The 18816-nt window shown below is 45.4% G+C and overlaps 1 protein-coding gene across 1 annotated transcript; it reads left to right on the plus strand.

The window, feature by feature from the left end:
* On the plus strand, nucleotides 1–17811 carry LOC111974526 (protein mono-ADP-ribosyltransferase PARP6-like). Its single transcript, XM_024002275.2, is given in 27 exon segments — nucleotides 1–281; nucleotides 1916–2053; nucleotides 2480–2557; nucleotides 3160–3254; nucleotides 3447–3507; nucleotides 3606–3696; nucleotides 5362–5428; nucleotides 6492–6641; nucleotides 7775–7925; nucleotides 8699–8810; nucleotides 8813–8829; nucleotides 9220–9315; nucleotides 9545–9637; nucleotides 9742–9867; nucleotides 10052–10061; nucleotides 10064–10116; nucleotides 10288–10302; nucleotides 10304–10356; nucleotides 10477–10525; nucleotides 10644–10676; nucleotides 10678–10757; nucleotides 12181–12253; nucleotides 14302–14371; nucleotides 15022–15116; nucleotides 15210–15273; nucleotides 15395–15479; nucleotides 15694–17811. Coding segments are annotated over 26 exon segments (1923 nt in total). The 5' UTR covers nucleotides 1–281; nucleotides 1916–2050; the 3' UTR covers nucleotides 15797–17811.
* The last annotated feature ends 1005 nt before the right edge of the window (nucleotides 17812–18816 follow it).

Genomic DNA, 18816 nt, shown 5'->3' on the forward strand with positions numbered 1-18816 from the left:
AAAAMTAAGACGGCAGTATGAGCAGAGATCTGCAATAGATAAACACAGACATAGAGCAGCCACCGGGAAGCAGAGAGGCTGATACGGACAGGGAGCGAGAGGGAGGCAGACATTTTGGCATTTACAATTCTCACTGTTGTTTTTAAGTAATTTTATTTAAATTTTTCATTCAGGGGGGACATAGCAGGGATATAAAATCAGGTGTTCCCTTTAAGAGGGAAAGGATCAGGACCAAGGACAGCATCCTCCATCTCCATCCTCCATCTCCAGCTCCTGTATAGGTAAGCGTGCCGGACGGAGGAGAGGTGGGGGATGGGTAAAGTTGCATGCCTCTGCGTGTGTTTAATTCTCATTGAAGGGATGAGGGGAGAGGGTCAGTTTGCTCTATCGGTATGTGAGACGACAGAGAGAGGCGAGGGGGGTGGGGGGTTCGGGGACATGGCAATGCAGGTGGGGGAATACGGTTGGTGAGTGGATTTGGGGGGGGGGGGGGGGGGGGGGGGGGGTGGTGGGGGGGGGTGGGTGGGGCGGTTGGGGGGGGTTGTGTGTGTGGGTGGGGGGGGGGGGGGGGGGGGGGGGGGGGGCTTTCCAAAAGAGGATTGCTGAACATCCAGGAGATGTGGAAAACCATTAATAGCAAAAGAACGCATGATAAATACACTATAGTTGAAATGGAATGTGGTCTCGCTAGAGGCAGGTTCTGGTGAAACAAAATGGCTCAGGTTTGGGGAGAGATGAGGTCGCTGAACTGAGTAAGCACAGAAGAAGAAAGGAGAGAGAGGCAGAGGAAAAGAGAGACAGTGTTTCTTCATTTGTATGGACTCACACGTATCTGGTAGAGGAGGCATCGTTGGATTTGTTGTTGACTCTAACAGCCACAGGCTGTGTATGTGTTGTGAGTGTGTGTTTATTAGTGTGTTCTGTGATAACAACCTGTATTCAACTATGAGCATCGTACAGCTGACAGGAGTCCATTACCATTATGCAGTTTAACTGATATAATCTTATTTTTGTGTTGGATGTGTCACTCTAGATCTTTTGTCGTCTATGTTGTGATTTTGTCCAATGTTGAAAAGGTATTGCCTTCAGTGCATGTTGTGTTTAGCTTAGGGGACACAATGATGTGTTTACACCTGAATGTAAAGATATGGCAGCTGAAATATGTGGAGGGAAGTACGCTATCATCTGTAACGCTATTATGCTTTTGTTGGGAGCTGTTAGGGATATATCATAGATTCATTTTATAAAAGTACACACCTGGTACCATCTAGCACAGTGATCTCATCCTCTGAGGTCATTGTGAGGTCTGAGAGCTTAATGGCTGATGATGATGAAATATCACAATTTTAGGATGTTGAGAAAATGTAAAAATTGCCCAGAGAGAAATATGTCCATCCCTGGCTTTAACTCCTGATTCAGCCAGATAAATATTTTGCACACTTTCAATGATTATTCCTAACAAAGACTATTCCTAAACTTGACAGTGCAGGTAATATAATGAAGTGATTTTTACCAAATGGACTACCCTTTCCTTACCTTTTGTACACAGATTGAAAAGATTAGATGAAGATTCTGTTGGATATTCAGATTACCTAAACATAAAATTGTGCACAAAGCACAACACATAAAGCCTCTCTCTCCCACACACTCTCCGTCTTCACTGTGATTAATGGGACGGTGACAGATGGCAGAAGTGGCTGTTGCTAGGATACATGGCAAGGTGGAGTGCAGATGATTGAAAGAAAAAGGGAAAAGGAGGCCACCATTAGGAAGTGGCAATGCGGAAAACGTCATTGCATCATTGTTTAGTGAACTGTGTTTATTTAAGGTAGATGCTTTGTGAAAATGCTGAAATAAGAGACATACTGTAAGCTTATTGTTCTTGTTTCTCCTTCCTGTCATGCCAAATGATTAGTTACCACAGTTTGAGAGGAAGTCCGAGTGACCAGGCCAGACTTCAACCTCAGTCCCTCCACCTACATGGAGCTCAGCTGTTATGGATGGGAGAAGCCTAACCCTGTCTGAGAAACCCCTATGAACAACAGACCCAATGGTGAGACGACTCTTATAACACCATATCCAATGGGAGTGTCATAGTCGTAATACTGTAGTCTCTGTTTATCATCAGACTGCAGTTATCATAATAGATACAGTCAGAATGGCTGATGTGTGTAGATATCTAATAGATATATAAGGCGTGATGCCTTGCTGTCGATAACTACTAAGCCAAACGAAAACATAATAGTGAATCGTCATACATGTTTTACAAATAATGTATTGAATATCTTTGGCTTATTTCATGTCTAGTTGTACTTTGTTTATCCAAATGGATCTCCGTCCATCCCTTTGACGTGACATAAAAAGCTTTATTTTGAAGTCTTTGAAGAACTGGCAGCTAAATGGACAGAGAGAGAGAAAGGATGGGAGATGGAGCGATAATAACTAGAATGGCGTTTCACATCTGTCTGTATGCCTGCAGGACATCAAAGGCCAGTCCTGGACTGATGAGGAATCAGATGGGGAGAATGAGTCGGAGCAGTTCCTCTATGGGATCCAGGTACCCAGGCCGTCATGACATCCTCCCAGGCCTCCTATCCCTCCCAGAGGGCAAACCGGACAAAACTGGTAGAAAGGATGTCTTAATGACGTCATTTCAACCAGTTTTGCCCGCTAGGCTCTTTGGTCTAATACAAACAGAATCAACACATGGGGTCTACAGAACTCCCCTAGGGGTCTACAGTAACTGCAATCTTGTTACATCAAATTCTATGTGACATACACAATGTCTTAATCTTTCAATCAGCTTTCTACATAAAGTTATCTCTAAAGGATTGAGGTGAAAGTACTGTAAATTCAGTCCGGTTTTAAAAGCCTATTCTCCAGTGGATTCAGACCATCTACTGAGACATGAGAGCCTGTTTGTAGGCACTAATATATGTGTGTGAGAACGAGACAGATAGAAGACGGAACTAGAGATAGAGACATGCCGATACAGTCCTGTGAGACAGCAGAACAGGAGACTGCCCCTGTACATTTTCTAATACTACAGTCATTGTATACATGAGTATCAGTGCTAGCTCATATTACTGTACATGGATGCTACAGCAGCATCTCCATGGATAGTTCAGTGGTCTGACTTGTGCCCCTCCCGGCCTGCAGGGGAGCTGTGCTGCTGACCTGTACCGACACCCCCAACTGGATGCAGACATCGAGGCAGTGAAGGACATCTATACCGACAGTGCTGTCTCTGTCAGGTACTACAGTACACACACAGTCTCCACAGCCAAGTCTCTAAACCAAGACCACAAACTGTTATTGTCATTATCAGTAAATACTTTGCTACAGAGAACATCAGACCCACTGAGATGTCAAGTTTCTTGGTGTGGAAAAGCTTTTCAGTTTATGTGATTATTACATCTGAATGTTTGCTATTCTTCCTCTTTCAGAGAGTATGGAACCATTGATGATGTGGACATTGACCTTCAGATTAATATCAGTTTCTTGGATGTGAGTTTTCGTTTTTATTATCTTTGGGCATTCCAGTATTACAATTCAGCATAGTAGAAAGTGTATGTGTATATCATATGTGTGTGTGTTTGTTCCAGGAGGAGGTGGCAACAGCCTGGAAGGTCATCCGAACAGAGCCCATCATTCTGAGACTACGGTTCTCTCTCTCCCAGTACCTAGATGGACCGGGTGAGCAGAGCCCCAGTGGCTGTGCGTGTGTGTGTCCATGCGTTCGCCTGCCTGTGTACAGTTGAAGTCGGAAGTTTACATACACTTAGGTTGGAGTCATTAAAACTTGTTTTTCAACCACTCCACAAATTATAGCATTGGCAAGTCGGTTAGGACATCTACTTTGTGCATGACACAAGACATTCTTTCCACCAATTGTTTACAGACAGATTAGTTCACTTATAATTCACTGTATCACAATTCCAGTGTGTCAGAAGTTTACATACACTAAGTTGACTGTGCCTTTAAACAGCTTGGAAAATTCCAGAAAATGATGTCATGGCTTTAGAAGCTTCTGATAGGCTAATTGACATCATTTGAGTCAATTGGAGGTGTACCTGTGGATGTATTTCAAGGCATACCTTCAAACGCAGTGCCTCTTTGCTTGACATCATGGGAAAATCAAAAGAAATCAGCCAAGACCTCAGAAAAACATTGTAGACCTCCACAAGTCTGGTTCATCCTTGGGAGCAATTTCCAAATGCCTGAAGGTACCAAGTTCATCTGTACAAACAATAGTACGCAAGTATAAACACCATGGGACCACTCAGCCGCCATACCGCTCAGGAAGGAGACGCGTTCTGTCTCCTAGAGATGAATATACTTTTGAAAAAGTGCAAATCAATCCCAGAACAACAGCAAAGGACCTTGTGAAGATGCTGGAGGAAACAGGTACAAAAGTATCTATATCCACAGTAAAATGAATCCTACATAACCTGAAAGGCCGCTCAGCAGGAGGAAGGCACTGCTCCAAAACCGCCATAAAAACAGCCAGACTACAGTTTGCAACTGCGAGTGGGGACAAAGATCGTACTTTTTGGAGAAATGTCCTCTGGTCTGATGAAACAAAAATAGAACTGTTTGGCCATAATGACCATCGTTATGTTTGGAGGAAAAAGGGGGAGGCTTGCAAGCCGAGGAACACCATCCCAACCGTGAAGCACGGGGGTGGCAGCATCMTGTTGTGGGGGTGCTTTGCTGCAGGAGGGACTGGTGCACTTCACAATATAGATGGCATCATGAGGGAGGAAAATTATGTGGATATATTGAAGCAACATCTCCAGACATCAGTCAGGAAGTTAAAGCTTGGTCGCAAAAGGGTCTTCCAAATGGACAATGACCCCAAGCATACTCCCACATTTTTGGGCAGAACTGAAAAAGCTTGTGCGAGCAAGGAGGCCGGCAAACCTGACTCAGTTACGCTCTGTCAGGAGGAATGGGCCAAAATTCACCCAACTTATTGTGGGAAGCTTGTGGAAGGCTACCTGATGCGTTTGACCCAAGTTAAACAATTTAAAGGCAATGCTACCAAATACTGATTGAGTGTATGTAAACTTCTGACCCACTGGGAATGTGATGAAAGATATTAAAGCTGAAATAAATKATTCTCTCTACTATTATTCTGATATTTCACATTCTTAAAATAAAGTGGTGATCCTAACTCACCTAATACAGGGCATTTTTACTAGGATTAAATGTCAGGAAATGTGAAAAACTGAGTTTAATGTATTTGACTAAGGTGTATGTGAACTTACAACTTCAACTGTATGTGTGCCTGTGTGTGTTTAATCAGAGCTGAGCTCTTCACTCCTATGGGTTGCGAAATAATGAGTAATCTATTCTCAGAACCGTCAGTGGAGGTGTTCCAGCCCTCCAATAAAGAGGGCTTCAGCCTGGGCCTGCAGCTCAAGAAGTGAGTCCTACCCAAGTCATATGCCACTCAGCACGATTACTCATTCTGGTTCAGAGAGGCTATCCATGGGTCCTACACAAATTTCACAAGATTTCCACCATTTTCAATGACACCTATACAACTTATATTCAAAAGTATGTGGACACCCCTTCAACCACACTCATTGCTGACAGGTGTATAAAATCAAGCACACAGCCATGCAATCTCCATAGACAAACATTGGCAGTAGAATGGCCTTACTGAAGTGCTCTTGAACATTCAATGTGGCACTGTCATAGGATGCCACCTTTCCAACAAGTCAGTTCGTCAAATTTTTGCCCTGCTAGAGCTGCCCTGGTCAACTGTAAGTGCTGTTATTGTGCAGTGGAAATGTCTAGGAGCAACAACCGCTCAGCCGCGAAGTGGTAGGCCACACAAGCTCACAGAACAGGACCGTTGGGTCGAGTGCACAAGCCTAAGATCACCATGCCCAATGCCAAGCGTCAGCTGGAGTGGTGTAAAGCTCACCGCCATTGGACTCTGGAGCAGTGGAAACGCCTTCTCTGGAGTAATGAATTACGCTTCACCATCTGGCAGTCCGACGGACAAATCTGTGTTTGGCGGAGGCCAGGAGAGCGCTACCTGCCCGAATGCACAGTGCCAACTGTAAAGTTTGGTGGAGGAGGAATAATGGTCTGGGGCTGTTTTTCATGGTTCGGGCTTGGCCCCTTAGTTCCATTGCAGGGAAATCTTAACATCCAATGACGTTCTAGACGATTCTGTGCTTCCAACTTTGTGGCGACAGTTTGGGGAAGGCCCTTTCCTGTTTCAGCATGGCAATGCCCAAGGGCACAAAGCGAGGTCAATACAGAAATGATTTGTTTAGATCTGTGTGGAAGAACTTGACTGGCCTGCACACCAACTCCATATTATTGCACATGATTTTGGAATGAGATGTTCGACGAGTAGGTGTCCACCTACTTTTGGTCATTTAATGTATATTATGGACTTAAATGTACAGTAGAGTCAATGACATCTGCTAATTGCTAATTGATTGTGACTGGTTGTGCTGTGTGCCCTATAGGATCCTGAGTACGTTCACGTCCCAGCAGTGGAAGCATCTCAGTAATGAGTTCCTGAAGGCCCARCAGGAGAAGAGACACAGCTGGTTCAAGGCYGGGGGAACCATCAAGAAGTTCCGCGCAGGACTCAGCATCTTCTCTCCCATCCCCAAGTATGGCTCCTATTACAGCTTCTAGTACTATCCCGGCTCCTATTACAGCTTCTAGTACTATCACGGCTCCTATTACAGCTTCTAGTACTATCCCGGCTCCTATTACAGCTTCTAGTACTATCACGGCTCCTATTACAGCTTCTAGTACTATCACGGCTACTATTACAGCTTCTAGTACTATCCCGGCTACTATTACAGCTTCTAGTACTATCACGGCTCCTATTACAGCTTCTAGTACTATCCCGGCTCCTATTACAGCTTCTAGTATTATCCCGGCTCCTATTACAGCTTCTAGTATTATCCCGGCTACTATTACAGCTTCTAGTACTATCCCGGCTGCTATTACAGCTTCTAGTATTATCCCGGCTACTATTACAGCTTCTAGTACTATCCCGGCTACTATTATATCTTCACATTCATTATCCTGGTCAGATTTCATCATCACTGTCATCTCAGTAGTCAATGGGTACATTTTACATCCATTCAATAATACAGTTATTGTGAATACTCTTGATTAATATAATATTTAGATTAATATAATATTTAGATTAAAACGTTTACATGGTTTGCAAGAAGAACGATTTCGCTCACAATCCGCTATACATGTACAGTGCATCATCAGGCTCCCTGATGGAAAAATGTAGAAAATTGCCAATCAAAATAAACATTCTATCACAGCGAACATGTTATTTTTGGGAAGCCTATTTGAGTTTGGACGTATAACATTTGTATGTGTAAACAATTTTAAAGACTTTTTCCCGAACTCACTTCACTCGAGGGAGGCTCTGATTGATCGTGATAGCACACGCCCAGATCAATAACAACACAGGAACTCCAATAAAGGTTGTTTAACCGGGTTATGCTTACTTTGCTTGATCTTACGCAGATTAAGATAATCAGAGTAAGGTGTTTACATGACTAGTGCCAAACCCGGAGTATTGCCATAATCAGCTTAACATTGAATTATTAGTGTGCATGTAAACATACTCACTAATTGGTTGCTCTGAACTTTTGTGTTCCTATAATTTTCTTGCGTAGGTGTCTGAATGTCTGTCTGTATGTGTATGTACTGTATACTTCCAGGTCTATCCATTAATGGTCTCTGGGTTGTGTGTGTGTGTCTGTGTTCCCAGGTCCCCCAGCTACCCTCTGATCCAGGACACGGTTCTGAAGGGGAAGCTGAGTGTTCCAGAGCTGAGGGTGACCCGGCTCATGAATCGTTCCATCTCCTGCACCATGAAGAACCCCAAGGGGGAGCTGTTCAGCTACCCCCCCAACAGCCAGGTCGGAGGCCACCTCGCCTCACCACCACCATCACACACCCCTCTCCTGACTGGCCCTCTTACCCCTATACACATCAGCACAGACAACACAATATTTTTTATTTTTTATTTGTTAAGTTTATTTGGACAACAAAAACATCTCAGAAGTGAGAAGAGATGCATTGCACCAGATTTAGCTAACAGCTAACTTACATCTGCAGGCCCTTGGCAGGTGAACATATAAACATGAAAACATTGTATACAAAAGGTCAACATACATACATCAGGCATGTTCAAAACAGCAGTCAAGACATGCAGACACGTTTCAAAACAGAGGTCAAGACAATACATATGAACGTCATTCCACGTATTGCTGTTGGACCTGATGGTATTTGAGTTGTGAAACCCAAAAGCACATGTCTAAATATTGCTCAGAGCCCAGTTATTGCACCTAATGAAATTTCACGTGTGTGTGTTTTGATGGGTATTCTATTGCATTAAAAAAATCACTGTGACCTTACAGCTAGCTAGAACAGTCAAACACAATACATCATCCATATCAGAAAGTGCATGAATTCAGAGCAATACTCGTAACAAGCAACTATTTCCCCATTCTCTTACGCAATACTATCTATATTGTTTTCTTCGCTTTGAACTACCTGAGAACTTTGACTGTTCCCCTCCCCCAACCAACCACACTACAGTATGTACCTACCTTCCTGAGCCTCTCCCTACCCATACCTGAGATGGCTGGCGCCGTGTCCCATAATGCTTTGTCTTCACTGTACCCATCAGACTGTGGCTGTCCCGGCGGCCAGGGCCCCAGCGCAGATTACCACGAGGCAGCTGATTGAATTGTTTTTCTCATCCCAGGCGGGCGGCCACTGCAAGAACATCCCTACCTTGGAGTTGGCTTCTTAGTACAGGTGATAAGACCTCAAGGACAGCTAGGGCCCTAATAGGCTTTTAGTTCACTCTGAACGTCCTTCCAAACAACTCCAAAGCGCAAACACTGATAGGACTATCAAGGGTCAAATTACCCTTACAGAGTTAGAGGACATAGTATGTGCTTAAAGAAGGTTCCGCTCTGTTTAATTGATTCATGAAAGTTGAAATGAGGAAATGTTTTATCTATCAAATGATTTAGATTCATGTGCGTGTGTATAATGGGTTTGTTTCACCCTGGGTAAAGTGACAGACTAAAGCGTTGATAAGAGGCCCAGTCAGCTGATGATGTCATGATAGGAGAGTGGTATATGGGGCTGGAAGAGAGGAGGGGGTGATTGGCAGGAACACCATGTTTTGTCTCCTGACAGATAATGAAATACTCGGAGCAGAGGATCCCCACTCTCAATGAGTACTGTGTGGTCTGTGACGAGCAGCACGTCTTTCAGAACGGATCCATGTTGAAGGTGACCACATAAAAAAAAACTACAGTGTGAAGTGAACGTTAAAATGTAAATGTTTCAATTCAGCTATGAGCAAGTTTCTTTGTTTCACTCAGATTGATGTTTGTTCATGTGCGTGTGTGTGCCGCTTGCCCTGTGTGTGGTGTGGTGCTGCGTGTGTGTGTGTGTGTGGTGTGTGTGTGTGTGGTTGTGTGTGTGTGTGTGTGTTGTGTGTGTGTGTGTGGGTGCGCAGCCGGCTGTGTGCACTAGAGAGCTGTGTGTGTTCTCCTTCTACACTCTGGGTGTGATGTCAGGAGCAGCAGAGGAGGTGGCCACTGGAGCAGAGGTGACTGCCTGACTAACAACACACACACTTTCTCTATCCCCCGTCTTGTCTGTCTGTCTCTGTCTATCTGGTGATAACTGATCGACTTCCATGTTGATCCCTAGGTGGTGGATCTGCTGGTGGCTATGTGTCGGGCTGCTCTGGAGTCTCTCGTAAAAGCATCATCTTTGAACCCTACCCTATCTGTGGTCGACCCCAACGACCCCAAGACTCTGGCCTTCAACCCAAAGGTTACTACTGTTGCTGTGGTTACACACCACGTTACAGGATGTCTGGTTATCATAATATGTGATAACATTCTGAAACATTACTTTGGGCTCATTGAATGGGTTGTAGATATTAATCCAATGTTTTTCTCTCTCCCTGTCCTTCTGACGCCTGTCTCTGTGGCTCCATCTTGCTCCCTGGTCACAGAAGAAGAACTATGGAGATTGCAAAAAGCACTGGACAGTGTCATGTCCATCCGCGAGATGACCCAGGTACTGAGGCTGGGGGAGGCTGGGATGAAGGAAGGGCAGTGCTGGACTTGGGCTGTGAAAAGAGACTATATATTGTGTTGTTGCATTGAATTGTCTCCTGTCATATTTAGATTTGGTAGTTTAGTGACGAAATGATAGTGGGGTGTGAAATATGAAAGCTGTCTTTTCCAGGGCTCATATCTGGAAGATTAAGAAACAGATGGACAAACTGGACCCTCTGGCTCACCTCTTACTGCAGTGGTAGTAGAAGGTCTCTGCTTACACCTCCTGCAATCTAAACCTCCAACCCTGTTCTGCCTCTTTCACGAACCTGTTTTTCTCCTCCCCAATCCTATCCCGTCCTCTCTCTCTCCTCTCTAGGATCATATCCATTAACCGATCCCATATCGTCAAGCTGCCTCTGAGTAGGGTATGAATAACACAGATCTCTGGTGTCTGCTCTTCCTCGTAACTGTTGCCGTGTGTTCTCCGCTACATGATTCTCTATTCTCTTCTTCCTTCCCTCCGTCTCTCTCTCTCTCCTATAGCAACTGAAGTTCATGCACACATCCCACCAGTTCTTTGTTGCTCAGCAGCCCGCCTGCCAAGGAGGCACGCTTTCGCACGGCCAAGAAGCTCTACGGCAGCACTTTTGCCTTCCAGTGAGTCCCCTCTCTCTCCCCTAAGGGTGCCATCCCCTGTAGTGGTCCCATATACAGTATATGGCAGCACCAACCTCCCCTTAACCATAGACTCCCACATACAGAATAGGTGACTATGTTATATTAAGTTTGAGATGACTTGATTCGTCAATTGTGCACAAAGTCCAACCGAAATTAATTCCATCCTTCCAAAGACACATCCAGGTTGGAGCAGGGGGCTGCCACACTGGGCGCCAGTGGAGCAGTTGTTTGTGGGGGTTTAAGTGCCTTGCTCAAGGGCACAATATCAGGCAACGGCATTTGGGATTAGATACCAGTTTCCTCCGGTTGCCAGCTCACTTCCACACCGATTTTTATTTTTCCTGTCAGATCCGGGATTGAAACTTCTAGGCTACCTGACGCCCAGTTTTATAGACAGAGGCAACACATAATAGAGTCCCACATATCTGGTAGTTACAGCATCACACAGCTGACGTGCACAGTGAAACAGACACACACCCTGTTTTCCCAGCAGTACTGGGTCCCTGATGTAGCAATATCAGTGTGAGCAACAGACAGCCATGCCCCTGCTGTACAAAAGGCACGAAGCAGAAGCATGCATGGGACTATCTGAAAGCAATCAGAACGGTCTCAGTCCCTCAGGCAGCTAGCTGAATTTAAATTCACAACCACTCCTCTTGAACATTGTCTCTGCGCTAAGAATAACAGCATGGCTACCCTGTTTCACCCCTGGGGTTTATTTGAGGACAATAAGAGATGAGAGAAAGGTATAGTTTATGTATTCCCACTGAGACTTCTATTACGTAACATCTCTGCTGTTGAAAGGAGAAGGAGGGGTGATGTAATATCATGAGATTTCTGAGCTGTTCCTGTGCTGTATGTCCTCAGTCATTCTGCTGCTTTAGCAAAACAAACATGCAAGTTTTAGAAAATGTGAGAAAATAGAATTACTATCTGCATTACAATCAGCCAAAAACACATTTAAGTCATTTTGCAGACGCTCTTATCCAGAGCGACTTACAAATTGGTGCATTCACCTTTGACATCCAGTGGAACAGCCACTTTACAATAGTGCACTAAATCTTTTAAGGGGGGGGGGGGGTGAGAAGTTACTTTATCCTATCCTAGGTATTCCTTAAAGAGGTGGGGTTTCAGGTGTCTCCGGAAGGTGAGGCCGACACAGTGTAAACAGACTTATTGCATTGCCATAGAAGATGTAGATAGCTCACGCATGAATGCTTTACTCGAGGTACAGTATAACAATATGTCCTAAATGGTGGGCATGCAAAAGTGAATAATTATGTTTTGAACGCTCTCTGCACAGCGTTGTTGGAGCCTTTAGAAAGCACTGGGCCTGTTTGAGGAAGAAGTGTTCAGTATTCACAACTCTCCTTCTCTCTCTCTCTCCCTGCACCTGCTCTAGTGGTTCCCATATAGAGAACTGGCACTCCGTTCTGAGAAATGGACTAGTCAATGCCTCTTATACCAAACTGCAGGTATGTAGATCCAGCAGTTGGCTGAGCTAAGACGCATCCTCCCTTGGACAGAGCCTGTCTGTCCTCATCACACACAGTGCAGGTTGGCTGTCCAGCTGATCCATTTTGACAGTAACGGATGCCAGGTTTCTCTCTCATTGTATTGCCAGGCCCACCGGTAATTTTCCCCTGGCATATGTCGAGCACTTCCTGTTTCCTGCTCTGACAGCAGTGGACGCCACGCCTCTTCCTGCCCTGATAGAGAGGCGGAGGGGCTGTGTTGTCTGCTGGGGGGCTGGGGGTTACCAGTCGGCCTGGCTGAAGGCGTGGCTGCCTGGGTTAACCACTAAGAGCACTGAGTAGACTAGGTCAGAGGTTACGACTGCTGCCCCGCCCCATGTCTGTTTCGCTWTGAGGATCCACAGAGTGGGTGAGTGGGTGAGGGATCCAAGGAAGGTCAGTAACGGTCATCACCTATACTGTCTCTCTTATTTACCTCTATGCTGAACCTAATGATGTTTAATATGTATATGGCTGATCTTCCTGGCAGTTCAAGACCCTGTACAAGACATTAAACCACATGCATGACAATCTATTTCTATGTCTATAGACTCTTAGGTTCATGCTGTATGCACCTCTGAGACACGCCGTCTCGCTTCTTCCTGTTATTATATTATGCTGTATGGATGGCAGAAGTCAGCAGGGTGTTTGTTGTCAGTGAGCGGTTTATTATGAGCATATTACAGCATTAGAACCTTTGTTGTTAGAGCTTTGAAGACTCGTCGTTCATCTCCTTGTTCTGCGTCCCTCGCTCTCTCCCTCCTCCTCACCTTGAGCGCGTGTTTGTTCATTCTGTCACGCCTTCAGCTCGCACAGCAAATCTGATTGTGTCTCTGTCTCTCTCTCTCTCTCTCGCCACGCTGTCCTTCAGATACATGTCATCTCTGTCTCCTAAACTCAGAAGTGATTCTTCTTCCTCCACTCTCACAAAGTATTTCCGTGGGTGTCACCTCTCCACTGGAGCTGAAACCCCCTCTGCTCTGCCATGGATGTCCATCAAACATTCCCCCGTCTTCATCATCCGTCTTCATCCTCATCCTCCCCTTGTTCTGTCGCCATCCGTTCTGATGTGGTTCCACGTTATTATGGATGATTTACATGAATGTTCAACACAAGACTTCAACATGGACGTGTGTTACCTCACCTCAACACCTTATGAGGTCTCAGTGGGTAGTGGAACAGGAGACTATGTGGTCCTACAATAGTCAATGTATTGCACTTTAGGCAGGTTTCTTTTTCTATTGCACTTCACCTCGTGGTTCAACATAGAGCCCACTGTGGGCTACCTTCTACCTTCTCTCTGCACTGCTACCTCTCTGTGTGTGTGTGTCTCTCTTGTATGTGTGTGTGTATGAGAGTGTGTGTCTCTTGAGTGTATGTTCCTCTGGCAGTGTGTCTCTGAGTGTGTGTGTGTGTGTNAGATCGCAAGCCCATAGGAAATCAATAAAGCTAACTGGCTAGATACTACTGTAGCTAGCTAGATAGCCACGAAGAATTGATAGCTAGCTACCCACGAAGAACTGAAATCTAACTTGCATAACATTAGTTTTAGGTAATTTTTGCCTGTTAAACTTGCTGGCTAGCTAGATTATTGTGATTCACATATAGCTAGCTGATAATTATGRGGTAAAATGTGTATATATGTTTTTGTCTCTATTGCCATTGTCCTGACTGGAAGAAGATTCAGTGAATGGGGAGGTGCAGCGTGTGGTAATACAGTAGGGGGAGTGTGAGTGCTTTGCGAATGTAATGTTTTACGAGTCTTCCACACTCGTCCTTACAAGAACGTACCCAAGAGAACGTCCTCAGAGCATGAGACTGTGGAGCACAGTATTATGCATATTAAGAAACACCCTCAGTGTGTGTGTGTGTGTGTGTGTGTGTGTGTGTGTGTGTGTGTGTGTGTGTGTGTGTGTGTGCGCGTGCGTGTGTGTGTGTGTGTGTCTCTTGAGTGTGTGCGCTGCTGGTGGGCTCTCAGTGATTCTTCCCCCTGCTCTTTTCAACACAAGCTGCATGGTGCAGCCTATGGAAAGGGTATCTATCTCAGCCCCATCTCCAGCATTTCCTTTGGATACTCAGGTAGGAATGACCCTCTGTCCTGCAGGCTATGGCCTGCTCTCTCTCTTTCTGTCTTTGTCTCTCTGTCTCTCTCTCTCTGTCTTTGTCTCTCTGTCTTTGTCTCTCTGTCTCTCTCTCTCTGTCTCTGTCTTTCTCTCTGTCTCGCTCTGTTTCACTCTGTTTTTCTGTCTGTCTCTCTCTATGTCTCTCTCTGTCTCTCTCTCTCACCCCTCGTCCTTCAGACTGTTAGTTGTGTCTGCTCACTTTGTTCAGCTGACTTGTCTCTGTCTCTGGTACAGTCCATCTTCATCTTTGGGTTGGGTTCACCTACCAGTGCTGTCCCTGCACTACATTGTCCTGTGTGTCCACTGTGGGGCTGCTGGTCTGGTCTGTATGTGTCTGGCTCTGTGCATTGCATATCACACACTCATCTGATGTCATCTAGTTTTGTGTGCATGTGCGTCCAAGTCTAACTGGGTAAGCAAGCAGCCATCTTTAAATAAGATTGAGCAATACCCTGACCCTATGCCATCCTCACCTCCTCTGTGTTGTTCCATCAACAGAACTCAAAAGTATGTTCAGCTGTTGACCTGTTCAGCATATGGTAGTATCTCAGCTCCAGTACAGCTCTGACCAACTTTGCGTTTGTTTACATCCGTGTGTGTGTTCAGGGATGGGTAAAGGACAGCACCGCATGCCCACCAAAGATGAGCTGGTGCAGCGCTACAACCGTATGAATACCGTTCCACAGGTGCAGTGTCTGATGGTGAGAGACTCATACACGTAGGACTTACAACCATTTGCCCTGTTGATACGTGTCSRAGCATTACATCATGCTCTGTACTGACTGCTTCCACAGAGCCGTCCTATCCAGTCAAGGTTTCTCCAGAGCCGGAATCTAAACTGCATTGCCCTTTGTGAAGGTAAATACTGTACCACRTGAAATGTATAGACTAGCTTGGTCAATTTGAGCCATTGTTCTTGGTCATGTTGTGGTGTGTTTTGTTAACGATGACCCCATGTCTCGCTGTCTGCCTGACTCAGTGATCACGTCCAAGGACCTGCAGAAGCACGGCAACATCTGGGTGTGTCCTGTGTCCGACCACGTCTGCACGCGCTTCTTCTTCGTGTGAGTAACCTCGTCCTGACTCTTATCGTTCCCCTAGAAATCCGTGTGACACGTTGGTTCCGTCTGTTGCCTGTAAAGTTGTTATTGCGTTTCTGTAAGACGTTCCACAACCATGTAACAAAATGAGGAACAATAGAAACGTGACGCACAGCAAGACAGCGAACTACCAGTCACATCGTTTCATCGAATGTGAACGGCCACCTCTGTGTTGCAGGTACGAGGACGGCCAGGTGGGAGATGCCAACATCAACACCCAGGAGCCCAAGGTGCAGAAGGAGATAATGCGTGTGATCGGCACCCAGATCTACTCCAGCTAATGGAGGCTCCCCGGTGGCCCTTGGAGGAACAGGTCTGTACTGCAGATAGACCGACAGACAGAACTATAGACATAAATACAGACAGACATTCGGGAAACACAAACTCAGACCAGATGAGGGAGGTTGATGATCTTTACGCCTCATATCTACAGTCCTTTTCCCTCACTTTTTATTCCTCTGCTTTCCATTCTCCCTGTGTCTGGCTAGCATGTGTAACAGTTCCTACTCTGTGCTCCAGTGAGCCACACCCGTGGGCTAGATAGAGCTGGAGAACACAGGGATGAATGAAGGAAACCTTAGCTGGACTGGTTTGCCACACACACACCCACTCTGAGCTGAAGCGCACGAACACAYTCACTTCCCTTTCAGCCCCTGGTTTCATTTCCTCCTGAGCCCACTGTCAAGTCTCATCCACTCTCTTTTATCAGCTGCAAATGTGAGAATCCTTTGGACTATGTATCTATATTCATCAGTTCTCATTGTGGATACCTAGAAGAAGAACAAAGAATCATGTTTTGTTTATTACGTCCCCCTGTGGGTGTTGAATGATGGATCTACATGCATATAGAAGTTTGTTATTTTATTGTGTTTGTTGTAGGCATTATCTCAGTGATCCGTTTATTTCCTATTCTTTGACTAATGACATAAATTAACGGGCCAAGATGCAACTATCTCCCGGGTCAAAGCACTGTTCTACCATGCCTCGTCATGTAGTGGGTCAGTTTGTCTTCAGATAGCACAGACAGAGGGACCTGAAGCCCTCTGGTTGAGTAACATGATCGTATGTTACACAGGAGAATCCGTCACTAGCTAATATTGTTACCAGTCTGTCAGGAGAGACTAGTCACAGACAGACACAGACACAGCCTGCTCCCTCTGTAGACTAAAGGCTTTTCTTGTCTTCTCCTGACGTTTCATTTAGGGAAATTAGACCGGAGAGTCAAAATGATGACACAGAGAATACCGGTGCCCTCTAGACTGCTGAATGTGAGAGAGCATGATACAAAACCCATAGCAACACTCTTCTTCTTCGAGAAATCGCACTGACAAGAGGAGCTGTTCTGCCATGGCCATAGACTTATCTTTGTGACTTGCTCCATAAAGTACAGTCCATCCCACCCTGAGAGACTAGGGCAGTGACCCCAGGTGAATCCAGTCTCTACAGCCCACTATCCCTCCCTACTCAGAGATATAATACATGGAGTTAGTATAGGGCTATGGCCCTACCCACAGGACACTGGATGTTGTTGTGATTTACTTACATATTTATGGTTCACCTTGGGGAACGGCAACCCTGTGTATAATTTACTCTGTTTATCAATTAGTTGTATGTATGTGTGGGTTATTCAGATTTTCTGTACTATAGTACATTATACTGGACATTGCACTTATTCAACATTTGCCTAGCCCAGATAAAATGTATGTACTCTCTCTGTCTCTCTGTCTCTCTGTCTCTCTGTCTCTCTCTCTCTCTCTCTCTCTCTCTCTCTCTCTCTCTCTATCTCTCTCTCTCAGACTGTCTCAAGGTCTACCTGTCTAGTGTGTAGAAAGATAGGGAGCCACAGAAATATTTATATTTGGAGTAAAAGTAAAGTAAACTACTAAATGTCCCTTATGGTAACATGTCTTCACTAGGACGTACATGACTTGGCAATAGGTGCCGGGTACAAATGCAGAACGGCATTGGTGTTGAACGACAACAACAAGAGTGTATTGTTACCAGAGAAGGATAAATGTACTGTTGGGAGAGAAATGACTATCTGCACAAGTCAAGTATTGTTTGTAGAGCTGGAAAGACTGAGGAAAACATCTTACCCAGCCTAACCAGTGCTCCTTCTGGCTGCGGTATGCAGGGCCCGTTGACAGCTGATACATATTGTCCCCCCATAAAGAGTGACTGTATTCAGATCCCTATCTGTTCTTGTCCCTCTCTGTCAGTGGTGTGTTCATGATGGTGACGACGATGGAAAGATATGATGAAAGGAATGAATAAAGATTTTGCACAATTTTAATAATAGTCTCCTTTTCTTTTCGTAATGTTTAGAGAGTCGTTGATTACGTTGTGGAACGGAAAGGGTGTTGTTACCGTAAGATGTTACATGGAAATATGCACTGGTGTCTCGTAGACTGCAGGGGGCATCCTCGCTCCGTGTGACTACCCAGACGTGATTACTGTCCACCATGCCAACTGTTGTAGCAGTGTGTCTCACTACTGTGAGGATCAATGGCAGTTTTATTAAACATCTAACTTCATCAATGAAAAATAACATTTATAGGCTGAAGCCACTCCGGTGGACAGGTGCATCGTGGTGATGCCAATAATTGTGGGGTTTGGTCTGACGAATGCATTAACAGGAGACCTATTTGCTGTGCGTGGTGTTGGTAGGTAGGTGCTCATATGGTGTCAGCAGGGAGCACTTTTCCCTCGTAGAGAGGGGTTGTTAAGACCTGTTCTCCAGCCAAATTCCCACTCTGACTCTCTAATCTGACCGTAGAAAACTCCTCTGAAACTGACTGAGGCCAGCGCTGCCACTCCACTGCACAACTCTAATATGATGGGGGTTTTTGGCACCAAAATGGCTACTGCGTTTCACAAGTGGTGAATGTGGAGAGAGAGAGAGCATTGAAGTACTACAGTGAAGTACTTACAGACCCTTGAAAGGCACTTAATGTGTGTATTTGCGTGCACAGTAATTGAGCCCCTCCCTTTCATATTGACCCATTTGACAGGCGCTGTGTTCTGGGCCTTGTGTTTGAGTGAAATGTCTTTATTTCTGTGACTGGCAGATGATGTGTATGGTTCCCATGCTGCTGTCATCTTACACATGCTGCGTCACGTTGGACACAGGCCCTGGGTTTGGCTTGTACCGTCAGCAGTACGGCCAGTTGGCTGTTAGCTCAGAGCCCAGAGTGTGGACTGTGCTGGCCTGCTGTAATACAACAACCGTCCACTGTGGGGAGCTCTGGTGTCGCTCACCTCAGAACCCTCTCTCTTCCTCTGTCCCTCTACCTCTCTCTCC

Source organism: Salvelinus sp. IW2-2015, linkage group LG15 (assembly GCF_002910315.2).
Source record: "Salvelinus sp. IW2-2015 linkage group LG15, ASM291031v2, whole genome shotgun sequence".
Classification (NCBI taxonomy): domain Eukaryota; kingdom Metazoa; phylum Chordata; class Actinopteri; order Salmoniformes; family Salmonidae; genus Salvelinus; species Salvelinus sp. IW2-2015.